This window comes from Dreissena polymorpha, chromosome 6 (assembly GCF_020536995.1).
Source record: "Dreissena polymorpha isolate Duluth1 chromosome 6, UMN_Dpol_1.0, whole genome shotgun sequence".
In the NCBI taxonomy this organism is placed as follows: Eukaryota; Metazoa; Mollusca; class Bivalvia; order Myida; family Dreissenidae; genus Dreissena; species Dreissena polymorpha.
In genome coordinates, this window is record NC_068360.1 from 17,861,638 (window position 1) to 17,886,861 (window position 25,224).

At 35.0% G+C, this 25,224-nt stretch overlaps 2 protein-coding genes across 5 annotated transcripts in view; one reads left to right on the forward strand and one right to left on the reverse strand.

Moving 5' to 3' along the window:
- LOC127834903 (uncharacterized) overlaps nt 1-11,422 on the reverse strand; it is a 31,564-nt gene extending 20,142 nt beyond the window's left edge. Inside the window, exon 1 of the mRNA XM_052361031.1 lies at nt 11,329-11,422. The gene's annotated coding sequence lies outside the window, so the exon portion shown is untranslated. The remainder of the gene's footprint in view (nt 1-11,328) is intronic.
- A 6,056-nt stretch (nt 11,423-17,478) lies between these two features.
- LOC127834901 (uncharacterized) overlaps nt 17,479-25,224 on the forward strand; it is a 173,385-nt gene continuing 165,639 nt past the window's right edge. The window contains exons 1-2 of one of the 4 annotated variants that reach the window (XR_008028274.1): nt 17,479-17,524; nt 20,349-22,233. Coding sequence is in view for 3 of the 4 variants with exons in the window: in XM_052361027.1 (XP_052216987.1) it covers nt 20,374-21,336 (963 nt within the window). In the remaining variant the exon portion in view is untranslated. The other 3 variants (XM_052361027.1, XM_052361029.1, XM_052361028.1) reach the window with 3 other exon arrangements.

The following is a 25,224-nucleotide window of genomic DNA, read 5'->3' on the forward strand; positions in this document are numbered from 1 at the left end:
ACACATTTGAAAGATATTCTCTTTGGAGAAGTGGCCTTCAGGAGTCTCAATACAATTTAAAAACAGGGGTCCAGGGAATCCTTACTTGCAAAAAGTAGGAGTCCCAAAGGAACAAGGGCTGTTTGTAAAACATGCATGCCCCCATATGGGCTGTCCATTGTAGTGGCAGCCATTGTGTAAATACGATTTTTGTCACTGTGACCTTGACCTTTGACCTAGTGACCTGAAAATCAATAGGGGTCATCTGGGGGTCACGATCAATGTACCTATGAAGTTTCATGTTCATAGGCAAAAGCGTTCTTGAGTAATCATCCAAAAATCATTTTACTATTTCGGGTCACCGTGACCTTGACCTTTGACCTTGTGACCTCAAAATCAATAGGGGTCATCTGCAAGTCATGATCAATCTACCTATGAAGTTTCATGATCCTAGGCGTATGCGTTCTTGAGTTATCATCCGAAAACCATTTTACTATTTCGGGTCACCGTGACCTTGACCTTTGACCTAGTGACCTCAAAATCAATAGGGGTCATCTGCGAGTCATGATCAATGTACCCATGAAGTTTCATGATCCTAGGCGTATGCGTTATTGAGTTATCATCCGGAAACCATTTTACTATTTCGGGTCACAGTGACCTTGACCTTTGACCTAGTGACCTAAAAATCAATAGGGGTCATCTGCAAGTCATGATCAATCTACCCATGAAGTTTCATGATCCTAGGCGTATGCGTTCTTGAGTTATCATTCAAAAACCATTTTACTATTTCTGGTCATGGTGACCTTGACCTTTGACCTAGTGACCTCAAAATCAATAGGGGTCATCTGCGAGTCATGATCAATGTACCTAGGCCCAAGCGTTCTTGAGTTATCGTCTGACAACCACCTGGTGGACGGACCGACAGACCGTCATGAGCAAAGCAATATACCCCCTCTTCTTCGAAGAGGGGCATAAAAAGTAGGAGTCCTGAAAGAAACACAATGGCCCTACTGCGCCGCTTTGAAGCCATATATTGGACCTTTGACCTTGAAGGATGACCTTGACCTTTCACCACACAAAATGTGCAGCTCCATGAGATACACATGCATGCCAAATATCAAGTTGCTATCATGAATATTGCAAAAGTTATGGCCAATGTAAAAGTTTTCGGACGGACTGACAGTTCAAATGCTAATAATATGCCACCCTACCGGGGGCATAAAAAGCATGATCTGAAACTGAACAAATACAATGAGCACTTAAACTTTACTTTTCAGCATAAAGGCATTTAAAAAAATATTTAGATGGGTTTGTGCAATAAGAAAACAAAAAGTATCAAGCAATTTCAAAGACCCATATTTCCCAATTTGAAGATTTAAAAACACAACTTTTCGGAATGTTTCACGAGTTTTTGTGCTAATTGTTCCCAATTTGGGCAGTAAAGGTACTTTTTAAATACCAATTGGGTAAAAAAATTATCAGGGCTTGACACTAACGGTGGTCCGTTGACCCGGGGTCAGTAAAAAATAGGGAGGACCAGTGAAACTAGAAATTTGGTTGATCCGTCGGACCAGTTCATAATAAACCGATCATTTCATCATTATTTTATGGGCCGACTCGAGACCGGGATAACAATAGCAACATATTGGAAATTCCAAGTTTTCTAGATGCCCTGATGACAAAAACCTGTTTTCGAATAAAAAAATTGATTTGCGTTCCGCAAATGTCTCCAGACTTCGACGTGATCGATACACAAATTAACATAAAATTAGAAGAGTTCAGATCTAGAAATGAACAAAATGGTATTTATTATTTTGAAAAAGCAGCAATAATCAGCATTTTATTGATCTTTAAGTACCATAAGAATATATTTTGTTTACCGTGCGAATTTACACTGGAGGGCGCTGAATAATGTTTTGATATTGCCAGAGAGTGAAAGTGCGTATTTTCAAGATTACAAGTTTTCGCGATGTGGACTTTCTCCTTGCAAAATGCATGATGCTGACCTTTCAGTTGTTTGCTTTCCTAATAATTTATTTAATTTTTCATAGCATGCCGTAATTCATGAGTACGTGTGTGATGCAGAAAAAGAGTATGTCTTCATGGTTGCTGAAATTCTTCTGGAGGATGAAATTCAACATGAGCAAGAACCCAGTACAGAGGACTCCGTGCCTGAAGATTGTGACTTTGACTTTTACCACAGACAGGAATTAGCTTGGTTACAAAACAGAGCATATAAGCTGATGATGGACTTAGTTGATCATGATTAAAATCTAACAAGAAATATCTTTAAAAAAGATATACGGCGTAAATAGTTTAATGAATGAGATCAAGGATAGCGAATGTCTTTTTCTGTGCAGTTCTTAGCTGCATCACATGTTACGGGATGTTACGGGGAGTTTTCGCGGCTTATTTTACATTATAACATATTGCTGGTCATAAACCTATAGATACAAAACAGAAAACCAAAAGAAGAATGGACGTGAAATTTAAACATATGAGTCAACCGGCCACACGAGAAGTATCCGTATTTATAGGCGCGTTCTTCGAACAAACCTGTTTTAGTGGTTTGTCGGGCATTGCTATTTGATTCGATTATTAACAGTATCAATTATCATCGTGCTAATGCTTAAAGTGATATTATGGGCATTTTGCACTGTTGAATTGAGCTGAAAAGAATTAACAGGTCAAAATAGTTAGTTAAAATGTGGTTACTGATTAATTATCTGCAACTCACCTTGCTACCAGTTGTTTATAAAAATATATTTTATATTGGATATTCTTACGTGACCCACCCAGTCCTGTAAGCTGAAATGATCCGTAAACAATTTCGTGTCTTTGTGTCGTATGAACAAATCTGCACTAAAACTAAATTTAGGTTCAACTCTTAAACGCATGATCAGTTGTCAAACGAAAGTACGGTTGATATTCAAATGCATTATTTTTCTCTTTCTGGTATATTGTTTTAGTATGATGATGCTGCATTATTTAATATAAGTGTATATGAAGTAGAAACATCAAAAATAATCAACGGTTGCGATAGACACCTATAAACTGTTACATGCTCATAATATCACTTTAGTACATTAAGCAATATGGACGAATAATTATTGTTAAATTTATCAACAATAATATTTATCATTGTATTGTTGAAAACACATTAAGAATCTATTATTTACATACCATAATTATATTGCTGAATATCTTCATTTAACATATTTCTGGTCTAAAGAAAATTCCAGGTCACCTAGTTCACGGATAGCGTCTTTATTATATAACGATTATTTTACTGGCCGCCAACTCCGGTGATGACCTGTATATAAACTCTGAATGTCCGCGAATTGACCCGATATACCTCGCGGGTTGAAATGCAATGCTTTAAAGTGAGGCCTCGCTTCCATTGCTCTTTATACTTTTACATGTTAACATGTTGACAGGAATAAGGAAGTAAGTACTGAATATGAGAACATAGCCTTTTAAGTATAAACGCTCTTGCGCTGGTAATACTCTGAAAATAAAAGGTGTACGCACAAACTGTATTGATGTCGAGAATTGAGTGTAAAACTGTTCTATCTATTAAGCCTTTTCATTCGAGATAAAATTGTTTCATACAGTAAAACAGTGTTACAAAGACGCGGATATGTTTCCAATGTTCTGGTGGTATACTCAAATCAGCCAATGGAATAAATGAAGTGTATTCATTCGTACCTAGCCGCGGGAAATTTTATTGGAATTTTATTGGACACTTACAAAGGTCAGGCTAAGGTGAAAAGCTGGCATATGCAGCTTACGCCGAAAAAAACCTTGTAATAGAAAGATTTCATTCTGTTGCAAACTAAAGATTGACTTACTGGTAGTTGATAAAAGATTAAAGTACAAAAATTGTTTTCTGGTTGAATGAAATAGTGTTTAGATTATGTGCTAGAGTGATGTTATTGTATCATGTGTACAATGAATGTTAAATACACACAGTATAGTTTTCTTTTTATTAATGCACAATACATTGTGGATAGTCCGGAAAGTAAGTTGAAATTTAGGTAAAATAACAGAGAAATTGTCGGACCACTTGAAATAGTTGGACCAGTAATTTCTGAAAGCTGGTTGTCCTTTGGGTCAGTATGTACAAAAAGTTAGTGTCAAGCCCTGATAATCTCTGCATATTTAATATATTTCTTTGACATCATGGTCTGCTTTGATGGAATAAACAGTCCAAACGCATCATCATTTTGCATATTATACAATGTATTTGAGTGTCTGATAAATTTGTAAGAACAGTGGGAAGATTAGGTCATTATTCTTTAAATAAATAGCTTTTCCATAGTGTTTTTTTTCAATAATTTATTGTATTAAAGTTGGCAACAACAAAATAAAAATACTAAACAGACATTCATTTTGTTTGTTTGAACTGAGGCCTTTTGAAGGCATATAATAATAGGAGAAACAAAAGCTCTCATACAACATAATATATTTTTCTTACATTTTCTCAGTTAATACCAGATTCAATTTAAGCAAGATATCCTACAGGAAAACAGTCTGCGCCAAAAACATAAAGTCTGAGCCCTTGGCAATAAAAAATTCCAATCTGACTTAAGAGTTTGCCATGATGGTCATTCAATTTGCCTTAAAAAGAACAATATTGCATATACAGTTAAGTAGATAATTCATCAAGAGGAGAGGAAAGACAGATTAACATACTTTTTTGGTATTGGAAGACAACTAAGTTGCAATAATTCATGCAACTCTGAGCTTTATTACCCAAAGGGTTGCTGAGAGTTGCAATGTGCAGTCTATTTTCCAAAGGTGCAATATTTGATCAGTCACCAATTCAAGGGATAAGGATTAAGGAACAATGAAACTGCAAAACTTCCACCTGTCCAGGGGTTCTGAAATATTTTAAGTCTACTTGTCCACAGACAAGTTGGACCCACAAATTCACTTGTCCGTACCAAAGAAGTACTTGTCCATACTTTTAAGATAGATAAAGGAAAAGATTATTACTTATTAAGCAAATAATACAAACATACACTTTTGTTAACTTCTATTTTAACTTATAAACATAGTTAACTAGAAAATTCACATGAACAAAATGTGCATATAATAAGAACAGTTTTAAGTCACACATGATACCATCTCGGATATTTAATAATCTCAACATGACTAGAAAATTCACTTGAAATGAAATAATCTCCGCTCATTATAATTATATAATTATCCGCTAATAAAGGAAAGTCCTTACAAAGTTTACATTTACACACACCGGCAACGTTTTCAAGCCAAGGGAAATTGATTAGTCAAGGCTCAACAAATTCTCGTTTCCGCTTGGCGTCGTAGGCTTAATCATATTCATACTCAGTGATTTATTTTGCCAAAAATTACCGCCGATATTCGGCTGCTTTCCAATTGCAAAAATCGACGTTTTTTCCCAAAAATCTGACCGAAATTTCCCCAAAAATGACCAAATTTTCCTAATAAAGCCAATAAGATTACAATGTCATTTAGGGATAATTTCGTAGAGTGAGTGCCGATCGAGCTTGTCAAGTCATCGCCAAACGTCAACTGACTTACGTATTGTTCGCGAATGAAGCCAAATACGATTTTACGTTGCTATCCACAATCTCTCTGTATATTGCGGAGGATACCGACGATAGTCAATGAATCCCAATTGAGTATGACTGTTTTTACACACGTCCAAGATGGCGGCAACAGACGAGAAATTTGCGATGAGCAGCGAAAATGATAAATAACATTCAAATTAACAACGGATATCATATGGTTATTAGGGAGTAATTTAATGCGTGTGTAAATTAACGCATTAAATACTACGTTTGAAAAAAAAATATTTATTAGAAATCTGCACAGTGAATGAGCGTCGTGGAAATCAGTGTTGGAAAATTGGAGTTCAGTCTACTCACAAAGTTAAAGCATTTAAGATGTCAGAGTATCGTTCGAAAATGGAAAGAGACAAACATGATTTGATTTATATGTTAGTGGATCTGTGTATAATCAGATTCATATGCATATTCTGCTTTATTATGTTTGTCACGCTGTACAGTTTCCTGAAATATTATTGAACTGAGGATGTCAAGTGCAAGATATTGAAAGGTAAACAAATTAAATAAATTATTTTAACTACATTTAATACATCATAAACACAGCAAGAACCATAAAGCGTGTTTGTTAATATTTGTTGATCTTTTCAACATATGGTATTTAATTTAAAAAATGCTGAATTAAATTAATACTCTTAAAGAGGTTATGATTAAATGGTGTATTTAAGAATCTATAGATTATTGCAAGTCTAAAATGCATGTGGAAGGATATTAACTAAACGTTGTCTTCATTGTAAGAAGACATTAAAGCAGCACTTTTATAATATAACAAGGGACAAAATTGTCACAAAACCAGGTTTTCATTGTGAAAAAAAAATCTGATAAAGGGAGAAAACTCAAACTGAACTTTTGAAATGACCAAAAAAAATTAACCCCCTTTGTAATTTTTTTTTTTTTTTCAAATCTATTTTTAGTCGTGGCGACCTTGACATTGGAGATATTGACGTGATTCTTTCGTGGGACACACCGTCCCATGATGGTGAACAAATGTGCCAAATGATTTTAAAATCTCACAATGAATGACATAGTTATGGCCAGGACAAGCTCATTTATGGCCATTTTTGACCTTTGAACTCAAAGTGTGACCTTGACCTTGGAGATATCGACGTAATTATTTCGCGCGACACACCGTCCAATGATGGTGAACAAATGTGCCAAATGATTTTAAAATCTGACGATGAACGACATAGTTATGGCTCGGACAAGCTCATTTATGGCCATTTTTGACCTTTGAACTCAAAGTGTGACCTTGACCTTGGAGATATCGACGTAATTATTTCGCGCGACACACCGTCCAATGATGGTGAACAAATGTGCCAAATGATTTTAAAATCTGACAATGAACGACATAGTTATGGCCCGGACAAGCTTATTCCGCCAGCCCGCCAGCCAGCCAGCCCGCCAGCCAGCCAGCCCGCCCGCATTCGCCAATCTAATAACCAGTTTTTTCCTTCGGAAAACCTGGTTAAAAATGCTGTCAAACATGCACTTTACAATTGTAATTCTGTTCTTATAATTATATTTATAATGCTTAATGTTTCCCAATTTCATGGTTTATCAAGCTATTTTTCCCAATTTCATGGTTTGTGGCGCTAATTTTCCCAATCCAAATGACACAGGCTGTAACCAAAAAAGCAAAAAAAATCACTGATACTTTGTTTTTCTCTTCTTCTCCGACACCGAACTGATTTTATCAATGGTCTGATTCACGTCATAATGGCTTGACGTTGAAGTGGTTTTATTTAAAAAATCCATCTAATGTTTGCTGCATGTCGGTAAAACATGTATGCGGCCATTTGCAATGTACGAAAAATGTTATCTTATGCGTGATTGGCTGTTGCTATACACATGTGCGCTGGTTTCTCTACTAAAATTTTTATTCTATGCGTGATTGGCTGTTGCTATATACGCATGGACTGGTTTACTACATTAAATAATGAGTATCGGAAAATTACCTACCTTGCAGTTGAAAACGTGTGCCAGTCCGCAGATTGATATTAGCTTTTTATATAAACTTTAGTTTATGATTTTCGGAAAATGGAGTAGTTTCGTTCTCAAAAAATGTTTACCACGGAAATTGTACTTGTCCTCGGACAAGCCAGCTTTGAAAAACTGCTTGTCCGGAAGGGGAAATTGACGACTCGGACAACTTGGACAGCTCATTTCAGAACCCCTGCTGTCTAAATCACAAAACCATGCAAATGGTACCATTTATGCACAAAATAGTTGCTTTTTATTTACCATATTGTACAACTGTCGCGATATTGCCAACTTAAAGTGACGCTAACGGTAAGTTCACAGTACACCAACAGCTTTTCTTATATTAAATTATATTACAGACCTTCTGCTGGTCTGCTTGTAATATCAATCAAAATGTGAAATAAGAACATACTATTCAGGCCTTGAAGAATCCACTTGACTGCTAGCATATGCGAGTGAAGTTGACGGTCGGGCGAGTGAAGTTTGTTAAATACTCGACCGATCGGGCGAGTGCTGTTTTTCAAGTTGAGAAATATACATTCAGTTCCAGAACTCCTGCCACATCGATACAAATTGCGAACAATTTTTCGATTGAACAAAACATAGGTTTAGTTCACAAAGAAACTGCACTTTCGTTTTGACAATTAAAAATGACGTCACGGGCACAGTAAAAATAATTCTCAAAATCGGCTGCGCTCTTTTAGTAGGTGTCAGTGCTCTTAGCTAATCGATTAAAAATGAAAAAAAAACAGTTAAAAATATTGGTCATTCCGTGAAGAATAAAATTTCATTTTAATGTAAATATCAATAAAAAAATAATATATAACTGGTTAATTATAATACTTCTTATATTTAAATAAAAACAAACAGAAACAATAATTATTAATAAACAGAGTAATTCGTGATCAGAAGCCTTAGCCAAAATTTACCATATTGTAACCATTTGTCAATCAAGCGTGTCTTTCAGTAAAAGTTCGTCTGAAATAAATAAAACTCAGCATGGAAAAGGGTTCTATTTTAAAATATCTGCAAGGTGGTGGAGACAGGGAACAGAAAGAAAGGTCATCAAAACGAGAAGCGGAAAGTATTGAGAAAAGGAAACAGGTGCAGAAAACGCAAGAAAAGCAAATAAAATCCATCAGATAATGTAGTTAATTTGTTTGCAGTTTAGTGTCACTTTGTTACGTAGGTTAAAAAGGTTCTGGTTGATCATAACTATAAATATAGATACAGGGCCCTCACACTACTTTGGGGGAAGGGGTCCGCAGCCCTCAGGAGGGGGAATTTTCGCGGCGTTTCCCTTTTTGGGGGATTTTTTTACTTACTCTCTCATTATTTCATGTGTACATGTTTGCACTATATTCATTGCATTTTTTATTATTTAGTATGTTTGAAAAGATTAAATTGAAATAGAATTGACATATAATAATCATGAGACACATCTTTCTATTAAAAAAAAAAAAAAAAAGGGGGAATTTCTCCACCCAAAAGGGGAAAAAAGTATACTTTTCAGGTGGGGGAGTGCAGCCGAGATTTGATAGATTGAGGGCCCTGAGATATATATATTGTATGCAGGGGTCATATTTTCCAGCAACATCAATCGGTCTGGATTTAAATGGGGAAAAAGTGTCCGAAAATTTTTATCCGGAATTATGACAAATTACGTTAAAATATATACCTTTGATTTTGCCATTCATGAAGAGGGTATAATAATGTACAAGTTCAATTGCCTTAAGCATTTTTTTAAACGGAACATACGACTTTTCTCAATTGGTTTTATCATTAGCTATTTCATTGTTGTTTCGGTAACTGTTATATCTGACTTTTCATCGTTATCAATATTATTAATCTGTTTAAGTCTATACCGATGTTTTAAATCATTGTCGACTCGATAATAGCTTACACACATGCATTGAATCTAACAAATGTCTGTGCGTAGGTTGGCTACTGGCAATAATAAAACCAAATAGTTGAAAAACAATTTGTGTACGTTATAGTTTTTTTGTCGAATAAACCACGGCCGATAGTTAAAATGCGTAGGGATTAAATCTAAGTGCGAAGCACGAGTGATTAAAAACCACGCATCTTAACTTCCGGTAGTGGGTTATTCAACAACAAACAATAAAGTACACGAATTATTTCGATTCTAGCACGATTTTTACTAAACATTTATACAATGTATATTATTTTTCTTGTGTACTATTTTATGTGAAGTTCCGCCCATAAAAATAACTTTCGGCTGTTCTGTCAATCAAAACCGCAACTTTCATTCATTTATTGCCGGATTATTACGCTGGTGGAAAATGTATCGGCATGTATTGTTTAGTTACAGGGCGTGCTTTCAGTGTATAAGGTCCGCCCACAATTATTGCACAATATCCGATTTTCTTCTTTGTTTTTATGAAAGTAAAGTGTATCATGCATGAAATGCACAATTCCCACGAGGATAACATCAAGGTTTTAATCTCCGAAGTAACTGTCAACGATTTTATCGTGGACAAGCACACATAACGGACTGATTAGTGTGCTAGGTATAAGCCAGTGAAATTATCGATTGATATTGATACTGGGTTATTCACGCTTGACTAATTCACAACCGCGCGAATCTTCGTTGTTTGGGGTCAGACGCTGATACTAGTCGGCTGACGTGCAATAGACTGGTCCTGACCGGTTTAGAGACTGCAGTGAATGGTTTATCACACCAAATCGAGATAAGAATGTAATTAGGGTATGCTAGCATGTGCACTGCGTAATCGATTTCATGACATGGGAATTTTAGCAAACAGAATCGGATCGACTCTTTGGGATTTTCAATCGGTGTTTCATGACCCCAATCGGTCTAGGACTGACAAAACCGAAAAAAATATGATCCCTGATTGTATATTTTTTTCCAATGCAGGGCTAGAAGATTAAAGTGAAGGGCGGGTGGATTGTCAGGCCTACTCGCCCTGCAGGGCGAGTGGCTCTGGAAATATTCTTCAAGGCCTGCTATTGTTAAATATTTTATAACTTAAGCATCATTACGGGTTGCAGAACTCGCCAAGAAAATCTACATCTAGAGAGCTTTGTTGGCCATGGCATTAACTAATTGTGATGTAGCTTTATAAGTAGATAATAATGTAGAACATTACACTGTTCCAAATTTCAACATAAAAATGTCCACAAGAATAGTTTGTTGAAACATCATTGTGTTTTTAGGGTGTATACAAATGATACATAAATTAAATGTGTTTTTTAAGTTTATTCATAGCTTTTCTTAATTTGTCTCGAAAGACATCTGTTTAGGGATGGGCACAGATCAGCTGAGGAGAACTGAGGTTGTGTTTAACTTTATGAAGGGGAGCATATGAATTCCCACTCCAGAGCTGTCAAAGCAAAATTTATCAAAGGCTCTGTGAGTCCGTTTATATGGACTAGCAGACAACTCAAAATACCAATTCTATGTCACTTCATTTAATTTTTTTGTACCATTTTATCTTAAATTATGCTTAGAGAAAATAAATCATATGCAGTGGTTTGACATAGCACTTCCAGTATCGTCGAAATTCCATTATAATTATTATCAAGGGAGGTTACTCATAAATATTTTAATTTAAATGACAGCGCTAAATGACAAATATGTCACGACATGCAATCCAGCTTTCATTAAAACAAATCTATGTTCGTTTTAATGTAAAAAGAATTACAGCACATTGTTATTGTTTTGCCTGCACATGTTTTTTTATTGTAGATAAATACGACCGAACTTCAAAACACTTACCTAATTATCCGACTTGTCAAAAATTCAGCGATTAACCGGAAGCGGAATTCGGCATTAGGGTGTGAGGTCACAACGGCGCTGCAGTTCAAAACAGTACGACTAAAACCATAAACACATGGGCGCAATATTAGTTAATTTAAATTAAAGACCTATAGATTACAATGTAATCTATAGGTCTTTGTTTAAATGTACCTTTCATGCAACATTATATCACTTGAACATGTATATCAAAAGAAGAGAATATTTAATGTAATCGGATTTTTGGAACATTTTTGCTACAGATAAGCGATACGTTTTGAATTAAGTTGTATGAATTATGTATATCATTCTTAATCACATTACCCCTTGGGTTAGTCAATTACAAAATTAATGCCCTCGTATGTAGAGAAATTCAGGCACCCATAAATCACCACATGCTTATAAGCACAACATCGACTATGATTTAAGGAGATGCATGTCAAACGATATTTAAGAGCTATCACATACACAGTACAGTAAAATCTGCTTTCAACATCATTGAAATTATCAACATAGTTATTATAAACTAACAGACAAAGTTTGACGGGAGGACACACGTGTCACCATGTTGGTTGGCTGATTGATCGGTTGGTGAAAAAAGTTGTCACACGAACTACTTCTTCCCACGTTTAACATTCATAAGAAGTAGTAATGCGTTAAATATCACTCCCCTATTCTAATTCAAAATGGCAAACTGATGGCTGTCTTTACTAAACATTGGTCTTTGAAAGTATTTCTTTAATTTTTACTCGAAGTACACGAAACGTCTAATGATAAATATTCAAAAATGGACTAATCCAAAGATCAACTTTCCTATGATAAGATAAAGATAGCAAACGTACAGTCATCTTGGATTTGTTAAATTTTGTGGAATGACCATCTAACCAAAACTGTTAATAAACTTATGATGTGTAGCGATTAACTTTTAGTTTACTAAGTTCAAGATATACAGAACACAGACCCACAATTAATCTTGGATGTAGTAATGTAAAACTTAATGATGATTTTATTGATTTGCTTGCAGATTTTAACCTTACTCAAATGGTGACTGAAAACACAAGAGGAAACAACATCTTGGACCTTTTCTTGACCTCTAATCATACTCTTGTTAACTCTGTAAAGACTCTCCCAGGCATTTCAGACCATGATATTGTATCTTTTATTTCAGATCTAAAACCAAAATTAACAAAACAGAAAGTGACAGGGTGCTTGAAAAAGGTGAAAGTACCTCGGTAGAAGAACTTTGGTCAATTTTTTCAGATGAGATATCAACTGGTATTAAAAAATTTATTCCCTCAAAAACTATAGGTACAAGAAGATCATTACCATGGATTACCCAACCAATAAAACGACTAATGAGAAAAAGAGATAAAATTTATTTCAGACTCAAAAACAATGGAGCTCATAAGACCAGAAATATGTTCCTAAATTTTAAAAACCTTATCAAACGAAATACCAAATTTGCTTATAATAAATATATAGAGTCTATTTTAGGCATTGAAGACCCTGACGTCCAAGAAAACAGATCCAACTTTAATCCGAAGAAACTGTATAGTCTCTTAAAAAACTCCAGACAAGACGCTCAAGGTATTTCTACTCTTTTTGACAATGTTTCAGGAAAATCAACTTCAGTGAATCAAGAAAAGGCCAATGTGTTGAACCAACCGTTCCAATCCGTTTTCACACCTATGTCCCCCCTTACCCTTTCTCAATCATGCCTCTCCTTTTTCAGAAATCTAAATGAAATTTCATCTTCATCTTTCAGAAAATTTCCAACAATGCCAAAGATCACAGTCAGTGTCAATGGGGTGCAGAAGTTGCTATCCAATCTTAAACCAGACAAGGCAGCAGGTCCAGACATCATCAAACCTCTTGTTCTAAAAGAATTAAGTTCAGAAATTTCTCCAATAATAACACTCCTTTTTCAGAAATCCTTAGACACCGGAATTCTCCTGAAAGTATGGACATCTGCAAATGTTATACCGCTGTTCAAGAAAGGGAACAAAGAAGACCCAGCAAATTACAGACCTATCTCTCTCACCTGTATTTTATGTAAATCCTTAGAACATATAGTTGCTTCTTATCTTTCAGCTCATTTCAATAAATATAACATACTTTATGACTTACAGCATGGTTTCAGAGAAAAGCGTTCCTGCGAAACACAACTTCTACAACTCATTGATGACCTGGCACGAAATATGACATCTGGAAAACAAATTGATCTAATATTGCTTGATTTCAGCAAAGCGTTCGACAAAGTGAACCATCTTAAACTGCTTTTCAAATTACAGGAACATGGTGTGGATAAAGATACTTTCTCATTTATCAAATCATTCCTTATAGGTCGCACCCAACGGGTTGCTCTAGATGGAGAACTATCATCCGAGGTACCAGTGACATCCGGGGTACCACAGAGGTCTGTGCTTGGTCCGTTACTTTTTCTTCTCTATATAAACGACTTACCTAAGTCTATTACCTCTCAAGTTCGCTTATTTGCAGATGACACTGCCGTATACCTAACAATCAACAATATGCATGACTGCCACACTCTACAAGAAGATCTAGATAAACTAATGAAATGGGAACATCTTTGGGACATGGAGTTCAACCCAAGTAAATGTCAAGTTTTAAACATAACCAGAAATAAATCAAAATTCTCTTTTAATTACAGGCTCCATGGACAAATATTAGAAACTGTTGACAATGCAAAATACTTAGGTGTGGACATTTCAAAAGACCTTTCCTGGAACACCCATATAAATAGAATTACAAATAACGCTAATAAATCTCTTGGTTTTCTCCGCAGGAACATACAGACGAGAAATTCCAACATTCGCCAGCTCGCATACAAGACCATGGTTAGACCACAGGTTGAATATGATTCTTCCGTATGGAGCCCTCACACATTACAAAATATACAAAAAAATGCAAATGTACAGCGCCGAGCAGTCCGCTGGGTCAAACATAACTATTCCCCATATGACGGTGACACCTCCATGCATCAGGAACTTGGTTGGCAGACCCTACAAGAAAGACGAAATAACACTACATTAATAATGTTTTTCAAAATTGTTCAAGGTTTAGTGGCTGTGCCCCTACCATCATATATCGAGCGACCCACCAGATTCACTCGTCACATGCATCCCCTCTCCTACAGACAGATCCATACTACTGCAAATTATTATAAGTTTTAATTTTTTCCAAGTGCTATTGTGATGTGGAACTACCTCCCCGCCACTGCAGTTTTACATCCTGATCTTGAAGGGTTTAAGCAGTCCCTGCCTCCCCCCTCTGTCCCTTGAACTCTGGGAGACATATTTTTATCAGTGTTTAACCTTAAATCACTTCACCTTTTAATAAATCTAATATACTTTTAACATTCTCACTTTTTCACTTTTAACACTTTTACCTGCACTGACTACGCACCTGTCGATAATACCCGAAAGGGCAGTTAGACAGTATATATCGATAGATAGGTCATTCTTGAAGTTCAAATGTTCTATTTTTAGTGAGCATTAATGGATAGTTTGTGTCTGAAAAACAAATTTCGTACACATTGAGTTCTTCTTACATAACACACTGTGTCATGAGTAAATTCAAGGTCAATGTCGCACTTGAATTATTTATATTTAATATTTGGAATATATGTGCATAAAAACATCTTTATGCACGAGGATGGTACTATATATATATATGAGCGTATATTGACAGGAGTTGAATCGAGTATTTGACCCTTACTGTAGTAAATTCACTTTTATGCAAAAACTAATCATCCGATTTTATTGGTTTATACGTTATCATGTTGCTTATTAATTCCTGTTTCAAAAAAATATAACTTTTAGTATATTTCCGTTGTAATTAATGGATTAATAGCGCGTTAAACACAAAAAACAAGAAACCGTCGGAGACGGGTGACGCTCTCCAAAGTTTTTTTTCCACAATATTGCACTATATATTCAGATAAAAGGAAACGTCTTGAGGGGCATAACTTTGGACAAAATAAAACGATGGATGGTTAAGCAACTTACAAATTTCAAAGAACCATAACTCTCTATATAAATCATCTAACCAGAACCCACTAATAACATGCGCATCTCCGCAAGGTAGTTAAGCTTCCCATAAAGCTTCATTGTATTCCAGTCAGTTGTTGGGGAACAAAAGCCCGGACAAGAATTGCACTATATGTACAGTTTATAGAAAATTTCAAAGGGCCATAACTCTGTAAAAAATCATCCGACCATAACCGGCTGATAATATGCACATCTCCTGTTGGTAATCTTCCCATAAAGTGTCATTGAATTCCCGTCATAAGTTGCTGAGAAATAGCTCGGACAAGAATTGCACTATATGTACAATGGAAAATTTCAAAGGGCCATAACTCTGTGAAAAATCATCCGACGAGAACAGGCTGATAATATGCACATCTTCTCTTGGTAGTGAAGCTTCCCATAAAGTTTCATTGAATTCCGGTTATTAGTTGCTGAGAAATAGCCCGGACAAAAATTGCACTATATGTACAGTTAATGGAAAATTTCAAAGGGCCATAACTCTGTGAAAAATCATCCGACCAGAACCGGCTGATAATATGCACATCTCCTCTTGGTAGTGAAGCTTTCCATAAAGTTTAATTGAAATCCGGTCATTAATTGCTGAGAAATAGCCCGGACAAGAATTGCACTATATGTACAGTTAATGGAAAATTTCAAAGGGCCATAACTCTGTGAAAAATCATCCGACCAGAACCGGCTGATAATATGCACACCTCCTCTTGGTAGTGAAGCTTCCCATAAAGTTTCATTGAATTCCGGTCATTAGTTGCTGAGAAATAGCCCGGACAAAATTGTGCACGGACGGACCGAAACACGGACACACGGACAGACGAAGCGGCGACTATATGCTCCCCCAAAAATGTTTTGGGGGAGCATAATAAACATTTTATGTTTTACCCCGCGCGTTTAACCGTGTCGTAGTCAAATAGTCAAACTAAACTCCAAATATTAACGCTACAAATCGGTATAAAGTACGAACATGTCAACCGTAAATCTAGATTCTAAAACGGTGTGATATTTGCAAAAGTTAAAGTTATAACTCGCCGGGCTGCCCAAACCAGAAGAAAAACTTCATATATATTTATATATATGAAAACTACGAAACGTAGGCTTTCTAATGATATATAATTTGTCAAAATCGGCCGAGAAATGAAAGTATAATTTAAAAAAAGACGTTAGTGGGTACATCAAAATGTATAACCTCGGCGCTTCGATGTACGCTAATCGATAGCTACCGGTCACGTGACAAAGAAAGTAACGACAAGATATTTGCCGATACGGTCCCGTTTCATATCCGTCTCATCTAGAGTCCGTGCGGTACTTTAATATAGCTATATAAAACATTTTTATCATGATCAATTTCAAATAATGGTGGACGAAAAAAAGTGTTTCTTACCGAAGATTTATATATAATATATTATTATTATTTTTGTTGTAAATAAAGCTTTCAAATAGTTGTAGAGCCAACATTTGCCTATTTTTTTTCATTGGCCTTGAGATTTGAAGGCAAACACTATACGTGCCCTTATAAACTAACTCATAAAGCCTCAGTATGATGGCCCATTGATTATACATCATTCTAATATTAAAAGAGTATAACGACGAAAATTACATGAAAATCCAAACGCATTATCAGTAGATAATTTTTTTTTGTAATCATAAGTTTTTATTTAATTTAGGCACATGAGCAATTGAGTATACACTACAGGATAACCGCAAACATAAACAGTATAAAAACTAGGATAACCGCATTTCAACGGTCAATGGATAGCAATGTAGGGTGTAAACCAGTTTTAAGGGACACTTAAACTCAGACTTATCTAAACAATAAGTACTCAAAGGGAAAGTACATAATTTAACAAATAAATTTACCAAACAACAGACACAAATTAATCAATTTGAAGAATTCACGGTTTAACGCCTTCGAAATGTAATTGATGAAATATCAATCATTTCAACTGTATTGCGCATCGGCTGTATAGTGAGAGCAACAAATGTCAACTTTGCTTTGGAGACACGAACGTAATCTGGTAACTCTTGACGAGCTGAAAATACCTTTTGTCCATTCGACCGTTTCGACCCGCAACTTGTCAAGACGTACTTCCTGTTTACATTAGTTACTTGTCAAGGTAATTGCTTTTTTTTCTTTCAGAATAATTAGACTATGTTATGTTTAAATGTATTTTTTAATAACATAAGGAAAATAAAGAACAAAAGTATGTTTTTGTTTAAAATTATTATAAAAGGTTTCGTTAAAGTTAAGACAAAATGACGTCTGACGGAGATTCTGATAAGCCTAGTTTATATTCCACTTGAGTCAGGGGTAATTTTCATAAAGATGTTATATCATCAATATTTTATAGACATATGGCCACGAACCATTATGAAAATTTTTATTCATTATTCTTTGTTCTTTAAAGTTTTAAGCTTTTCCCACAGGTTAATCGTCTGTTTGTTGAACTTAGCTTCTTTCCTATCTATTCATCCAACCCTATAATTTCGGCCACCCCTTATTTTGGTAGTTATGACATATTTCTGATAACACTTAAGTTATTTATGCTTATTTAAAAAAATCTATAATATAGATGTTGTATTTTGGTTAAAACCATGTGAATTTAAGATTTTTTTAGGGAAAAATTAAATTTTAGATAAAAATTAAGTAAAATCAGCTACACATGCTGTGTAAATACCAATAATTCTGAAAATACTCACATTTAAAGAGTATTTTTGTGTTTATTAGTCTATACGAATATTTATTTAATGATTTATATCCAAATTACTTAAAAAGTTTTATGTTTTCCTATAAAAATGATGACTGAACAGATTGATAGGAAAGATACCAACAAATCAGGGTTGCTAGGGTGCCCACCTAGAATTGGCCTGTTACTAAGGAAATACATGCGTTGTAAATTATTTTGCCATACTTTTGTGAGGAAGATATAACATGTTTAATACAATGTCTCACTTGTGCTGAAAATCTTTTCATTCAGTAGAAAAAATCAATTTCACTCTTAAGTGGCGAATATACAGGAAAAGAGGCTACTTATAAAAAGAAATTTAAACCAAGTTGTTAAATGAAATTAAAATAGTGTTAAATAAGTTTTTACCTAAGTTATTGAGAAAATAGACAATTATCTTAAATTTTCACAAGAGAGGTCAAGATAGCTCACGCTAAAGAGATAACCTAGACATCAAAGTATCAAGTTTAATATCAAAATAGTCAATTGTGTTAATAGTGTCTATTCGCCATCTTGAAAGTATGGTGTCTTCTTGAGCTGTGGATTCTGCTTGGCTGTCCCAATTTCAAGATTTGCATGCTTCAAAACTGACATAACAGTGAAAAAAAATCAACAGAGGATGTAGCATGGAAAATAAAAAATAAAAAATTATTTTGTGCAACTTAGAAACACTATATATATATGAAGAAAATATTTTATAACAACATATCGAGTTATGATGAATTACAATATTAAGAGATTTCACGCAATATCTATACCCACCTATTAACAAGAACCAACCATATATTTGTTTTTTTGTTTACAATTTATTGTTAATTACTCAAACAATATTTCTTATAAAACACTTGCCATTTTTTTTTTCAAATTCAAATCCACTAAGGTAGAACAGTAACATAATTATCTTGCATTTGTGCTGTCAGGCCTTTTTCTGTTCATTTTGGGAAAAAGTACCTAGCAAAATAGGGATTTTTCGAGTCCCGAAATCTTCCAAATTGGGAAGAATTGTTCATCGACAAAAGCATTATTTGGGCAGGGGGTTTACAGTCATTTTGGATAAAAATCATATAAATTATGGTTATATATTTTGTAGGACACTATAAGACACTTCTTTCTAAACAAAAAAAAAAAAAAAAATATATATTTTTTTTTTTAAATTGGGATTTTTTTTGTGGAGAATTGGGAAAAAATATGCATATTTGGCATTGGGAATGGGTCGGACTATCGGACCCGTGAGATACGCAGAAAAAGGCCTGGCTGTAATATACATGTAACTTTCATGAGACAAGTAGAGCCATCATGATTTGCCCTACCTGCACTACCATCAACATTTCAGTGACTCGCTTAAAGACAATGCTCAAGGTCCCATTCAATACCCAGGGTTGTCATTAAGAAAGCCAGTTCTTCTTGAATGCTTTGAGCTTTTATGAGTCTATAGGTACAGCTCCCAGCTGAGATTGATTATTTGCAACTACCTAGAAGGCTCATTTTGGATATAAGGCAGCCATTTAAAAAAAAATAGTTTTGTTAATTATATGGGACCCTTCTCCAGCTGGAGAATTTTAAGATGCATATGCAATATCCTAGCATTTGAGCAAGTTTGAGCACAACATTTTACCTTAATATCATGTAATAAAAATAGGTAAATACACTTTCATATCAACACAATTTTAGGACTATTGAAACTTTTAATCAAGCACATATATTCCAACAATTTCAGACACAGTCAAACTGTCTTTATAAACACGTCTACCTTGTAACATTCACATAATAATCATCTATGTTTTTTTCTTCGTAATTAACATTTAGAAATACAGTAAGCAGAAAGTGTGAGTTCAGGTTAAAGATTTTGTATACTTGAAATTTGAGCTGCCACATTTCGTGTTTGAAATACTCACTTTTACAGTACAGTTTATTTTATTTTAGTTGATTTGCATCAAAAGCCTTTGGATTATAAAGACACATGGAGTCCTTTTCCGTAAGAATCTATGTACTTTAATTGAAAGGGGCAGCTTTATAATGGACATAAAACCCGTAGGTTTCAGCTAAGCAGACTCCATGAACATCCACTTTACTTTGCAACCCTTCTCAATCTTTAGAACACAATTTTATTATTAGAATCTGCTGTTATGCCAACATAATTGCTCATTATTTTTATTTATTTACAATTTATAAATTGTTAAATAAGCTACCGGTATTGTGTGTTTGTTTGGAACAGATATGTAAGTCAACCGATCCACATCATGTCCGTCCAACAAACAAGACCGTATCCTGGGTACAATTTTGGCAGTGAGGCAGAAACTCCACGGCCTGCAGCAAGAGTGAAGCCAGAGGCAGAAGAGTATGCAAACAGAGCCAAAGGTTCCATAAATCTCTTCACTGAAACTCCGAGATACATTGACGAACCAAAGCCTGAGCCACGTTGCCCGACAGGATCAGCTCGACAAAACTATGAACATGGACGTCATGGAACAGTGAATACATTGTTGTATGGTCAGGCTACACCACGGCCTGATGTTGATGCAGTGCCTAGAGTGAAAAGTGAGGCTCAACCTATAGCTGAAAGTCACCAGGGTAAATACACCGCTGCGCTGTTCAGTTCCTACGGACATCTGCCGACTGATGACCCAGGGGTGCCGAGAGTGAAGCCGGAAGCACAGTCCACTGCAGAGCAACACAAGGGCGGTCGCATGAACTGTTTAATGCATGATCCTATAAAGCTTCCTTTGTCTGCTAGACCAGTGCCAAGGGTGAAATCCGAAGCTGCAGAGACAGCTGACCTTGGAAAAGGCGGACAAATGAACAAAACTATACACAGTTATGGATCAGTCTCGTCAAGACCCACTTACGTTCCTAGAGTAAAGCCAGAAGCCTCAGAAAATGCAGAGAAAGGAAAAGGCTACATGGGTACATTGATGGGAAAGTATGGAAAGTTGCCAACAGATGAACAACCTGTACCAAAGGTGCGTGGAGAGGGCGGAGATAACGCTAACTTGGACAAAGGTGGTAGGATGTCCAAACTGATGTACGAGGGTAGAAATTTACCCCAGGACTCCAAGCCTCCTCCTCGAGCCACCACCAAGGCAGCCAAAAATATCCTTCGGGCTAGCCGAGGGCAGATGGCCCAGATATTTGCTGATCAGGGTAAACGATCGACTGTCCATAGAGCTGGAACTAGGTCTGCATCAGCACTTAAAGTATATTAGTTAGTGTAATGATTTACCAAGATTACATGTATAATAATAGTAAGTTTAGCTGGATTGCGTATTTTGGTGAGAAAAGGTTCAGTTTTGGGGACAAAACGTACAGTGTCTGTTGAATGCTGTATAATTACGTTTGTAAACTGTTTAGTTGCAGTTACAAGGATTTTGAAATTAATGAACAGCAATATTGTTATTTTTATAGCCCAATCGGACTATGACTATGGCAAAAATGTATTATTATATGGCAATGTCATTGTGTATGGAATTGGGCTTGGGCTACATGGACTATGACTAAGGCAAAAATGTATTATTCTATGGCAATGTGTATGGAATTGGGCTTGGGCTACATACTTTTTTGCCCAGTCTGCATACATTATAACCATATTTGTTAGGTGCAAGACTGTGGTCTTAGACTGCCTTAAATTGTTCTGATTGTGAGATATTTTACTTATATGTATTTTTTTTATATAATCTTTTTCATGCATGTTTAAAAATTTTTTATATTATATCTTTATATTATCATCTCTATATGTTTTATGTTTTATTATTATTTAAAGCTGTGATAAGTTGTTAACGTGTGTGTGTGTGATATGTCTGTATAAGAAAGATAATGTGTTTCTTATATGTCTGATAATTTGCAATGTACTATATTGTGACTCAATCAATTAGATTAGTGCAATAATGGAAATATATGTAGGCCTTATTTTATTTGTATGCCCCCGGATCGAAAGATCGGGGATATATTGTTTTTGGCTTGTCTGTGTGTCTGTCATTCATTTATTGTGTGTGTCCCAAAACTTTAACCTTCATTAAAGTTTGGTCATAACTTTTTGAAAATTGAAGTTAGCAACTTGATATTTGGCATGCATGATTATCTCATAAAGCTGCACATTTTGAGAGGTGAAAGGTCAAGGTCCTTTAAGGTCAAAAGTAAAAAAATATAATCCATGGGAAGTAATAAGCTTTAAAATGGAGATAATTTGTAAACCTGTCAAATGATATATTGAAATGTTATTTCAAAGCGGTGCAATAGAGGGCAAACACATCTCTTGTATTATAAAGCTTCTTGTGTGTTTTACCAGTAGTTTTGTTATTTACTGCCTAATGATTACTGGTACATATTCTTATTGATGTTTCCAATGTGTAATACCCGAGTAATCATTAGCACATTTTATGAAAACAAAACCTGTTTTATGCATGTTACACTTTCATATTTTAAGTCATAAACAATATATTGTGTTTGAAACTGCACATCTGAATTGGTCTGAGGGAGGGGGGATCAAATATAGAAGAGAACTATTATGTATTAATCCTATCATTTTTTGCCATCTTTCTAACATCAGAAACAATTGGGGAGTATGCTTTTATTGTTTTCAAGGTCTGTAAGAAATAATAAGTATTTTTTAACTTAATCTTGAAATCTTTCTTAGAAGTGTCAAAGCTGTTTTAGGGGTCTAGAGGTATTCTTGGAAATGTCAATCATATTAGGTAAATTCATTTGCAAATTTGCGAGTCCTTGCTCTTGTAAGTACATGTTGCAATATGGCGATATTGCATTTATATGAATTTTTATAACAATTGCTTGGCAGAGTTTGAACTATTTTGGCTGTCCGGCTAGCGCAATGGTTGGTTCACTCGCTTCTTACCTAGGCGGCCCAGGTTTAAATCCCGATCCCGGCAGCATGTGAGTTTGGTTAATGGTCACCATACTGGACATTCCTCCTGATACTTTGGTTTTCACCCACAACTCATGAACACACAAACAAATGAAATATCTTTCAGTAAAATTGTGAAAATGCAGCTTTAATTCATAACTTCATCCCGACTTTCGTAATTCTTGTATGTTAAATAGGTAGCAGGGCACACTCGAGGTCCACACATAATGTAGCCTCTGGCTCGGAAAGGACCTAATAAACTTTGCGGTTTGAACTATTTATGACAAAGCTGGAAAGGTCATAAACTCTGTGGAAAACACAAGGTTACAAGAGTAAGTAAACATTGCTGGGGAAATGTTTATTATATAATCATTATCATGACATTATTATTCCTACTTTTAGTTAATGTTTGTGTTCAAAAACAATATTACCATCTTTTTCTAATAAAAGCAATCAATAAACTAACAATTTGTAATAAATGTTGCAGTACATGTTAAAGATAAGTGAAGATTATACATGCTGCAACATGCATGATACAATCAATGATGTTATATACACATACCTTGTACAATAATGATTTCTTCCACTGAAAGGTATGCCATGCTTTAAAGGGAACTGTTTACGGATAGTCCATTTGATAATTATGCGATTTTTTATGACAGATAATCCTAAAATAAACAGCAATACATATGGAGGAGCAAAATAACAGTTTTGATTTATACAGAAATACTAAAAATATCATATTGTTAATAAATAATCTTTGACTGAATTTTAGAAAATCATCAAGTGTTTATAAAGTGAAACGATGGCATAATTTGAAAAGTTTCAGATGTTTTATTTTAATTGCTACCAACATGTGGATCGTTTGCATTATGTAACAAATACAGCCTCAATTGTATGCATATGAATGGCCTTATAGTTTAGGAACTAACCAAATAGTAAAGGTGTTAGCCTTTTGATCCAGATGCCAGAGTAAAAATCTTAATGGGTCAACTGTTATTTTCTTTATTGTAAGTATAGTTTTTCCGGATTATTATACTTTATATTTTTGTTCCTATGCCGTTATCTGCGAAGTTAAGATATTTAATCGGGATTCTTCACAACATAATCAAATTCTGCAAGCTAGTCCCTTTAGTTCTTGAATGTATGGGGCTAGAGTGTCAAAAAAGCTTAATTGATTGCGAAGCTTTTTCCTTAAATCTGCCAAGTTAAGATATTTAATCAGCATTCTTAAAAAAATACCAAAATCTGCGAACAAATTCCTTTAGATTTTGATTTTATGGAGCTAAGCCTTTTTTTTATCAATTCCTTACATACAACCAAACTTTCTAAATTATTAATTAAAAGCTATGCTACCATTAACTAATATTGAATGACTGTTAAATTACAACTTTATCGATAAAACACGACAGATTAATAAGAATATCTTAGTTGATAATATCAGGTCCAAGGTCGCAGTCACAGTTTAAGGTCAAATCTAGATTTCACTCCTAACAAATTTCATGCAGAATTACTTTTTCTATCATGGATGGTTTTAAAAATAACATGGTATGCCACGCACATGGGCTTGGTTTCTAGATCAGAAGTCAGGGTCACGGTTCAAAGTGAAAGGTCAACACTTTGTCAATGTCATAATTTTTTCCAGGTTGGATGAATTTTCAAATAAATTGGCAGAAGTTAAGTGCATGCTGCAAGGGAATAGCAGGTGCAAGAACCAGGTTCTTAGGATCAAATTTAAGGTCAAGGACAAGTGCCAGGTCATATGTCAAATATGAGAAACAAACTCCTAACACTTTGTCCTTTGCATAACGTTGTCCAACATGGATTGAATCAAACTATATATGCAACTCAAATTTATTGTTGGGGTGTTGCGCACTAGACCGAAGCAGCTGTGTCGAGGCGACACTTTAAAGGGATCTTTTCACGCTTTGGTAAATTGACAAAATTGAAAAAAGTTGTTTCAGATTCGCAAATTTTCGTTTTAGTTATGATATTTGTGAGAAAACAGTAATACTGAACATTTACCATGGTCTAATATAGCCATTATATGCATCTTTTGACGATTTTAAAACCTAAAAATTATAAAGCGTTGCAACGCGAAACGATTGAATAATTTGGAGAGTTCTATTTTTGTCGTTAAATTTTGTGAAACTACGAAGATTGCTTATATAAGGTATAAAATACGTCAAGTATGTGTACTCGGCGGAATAGCTCAGTAGGCGAAAGCGTTTTTACT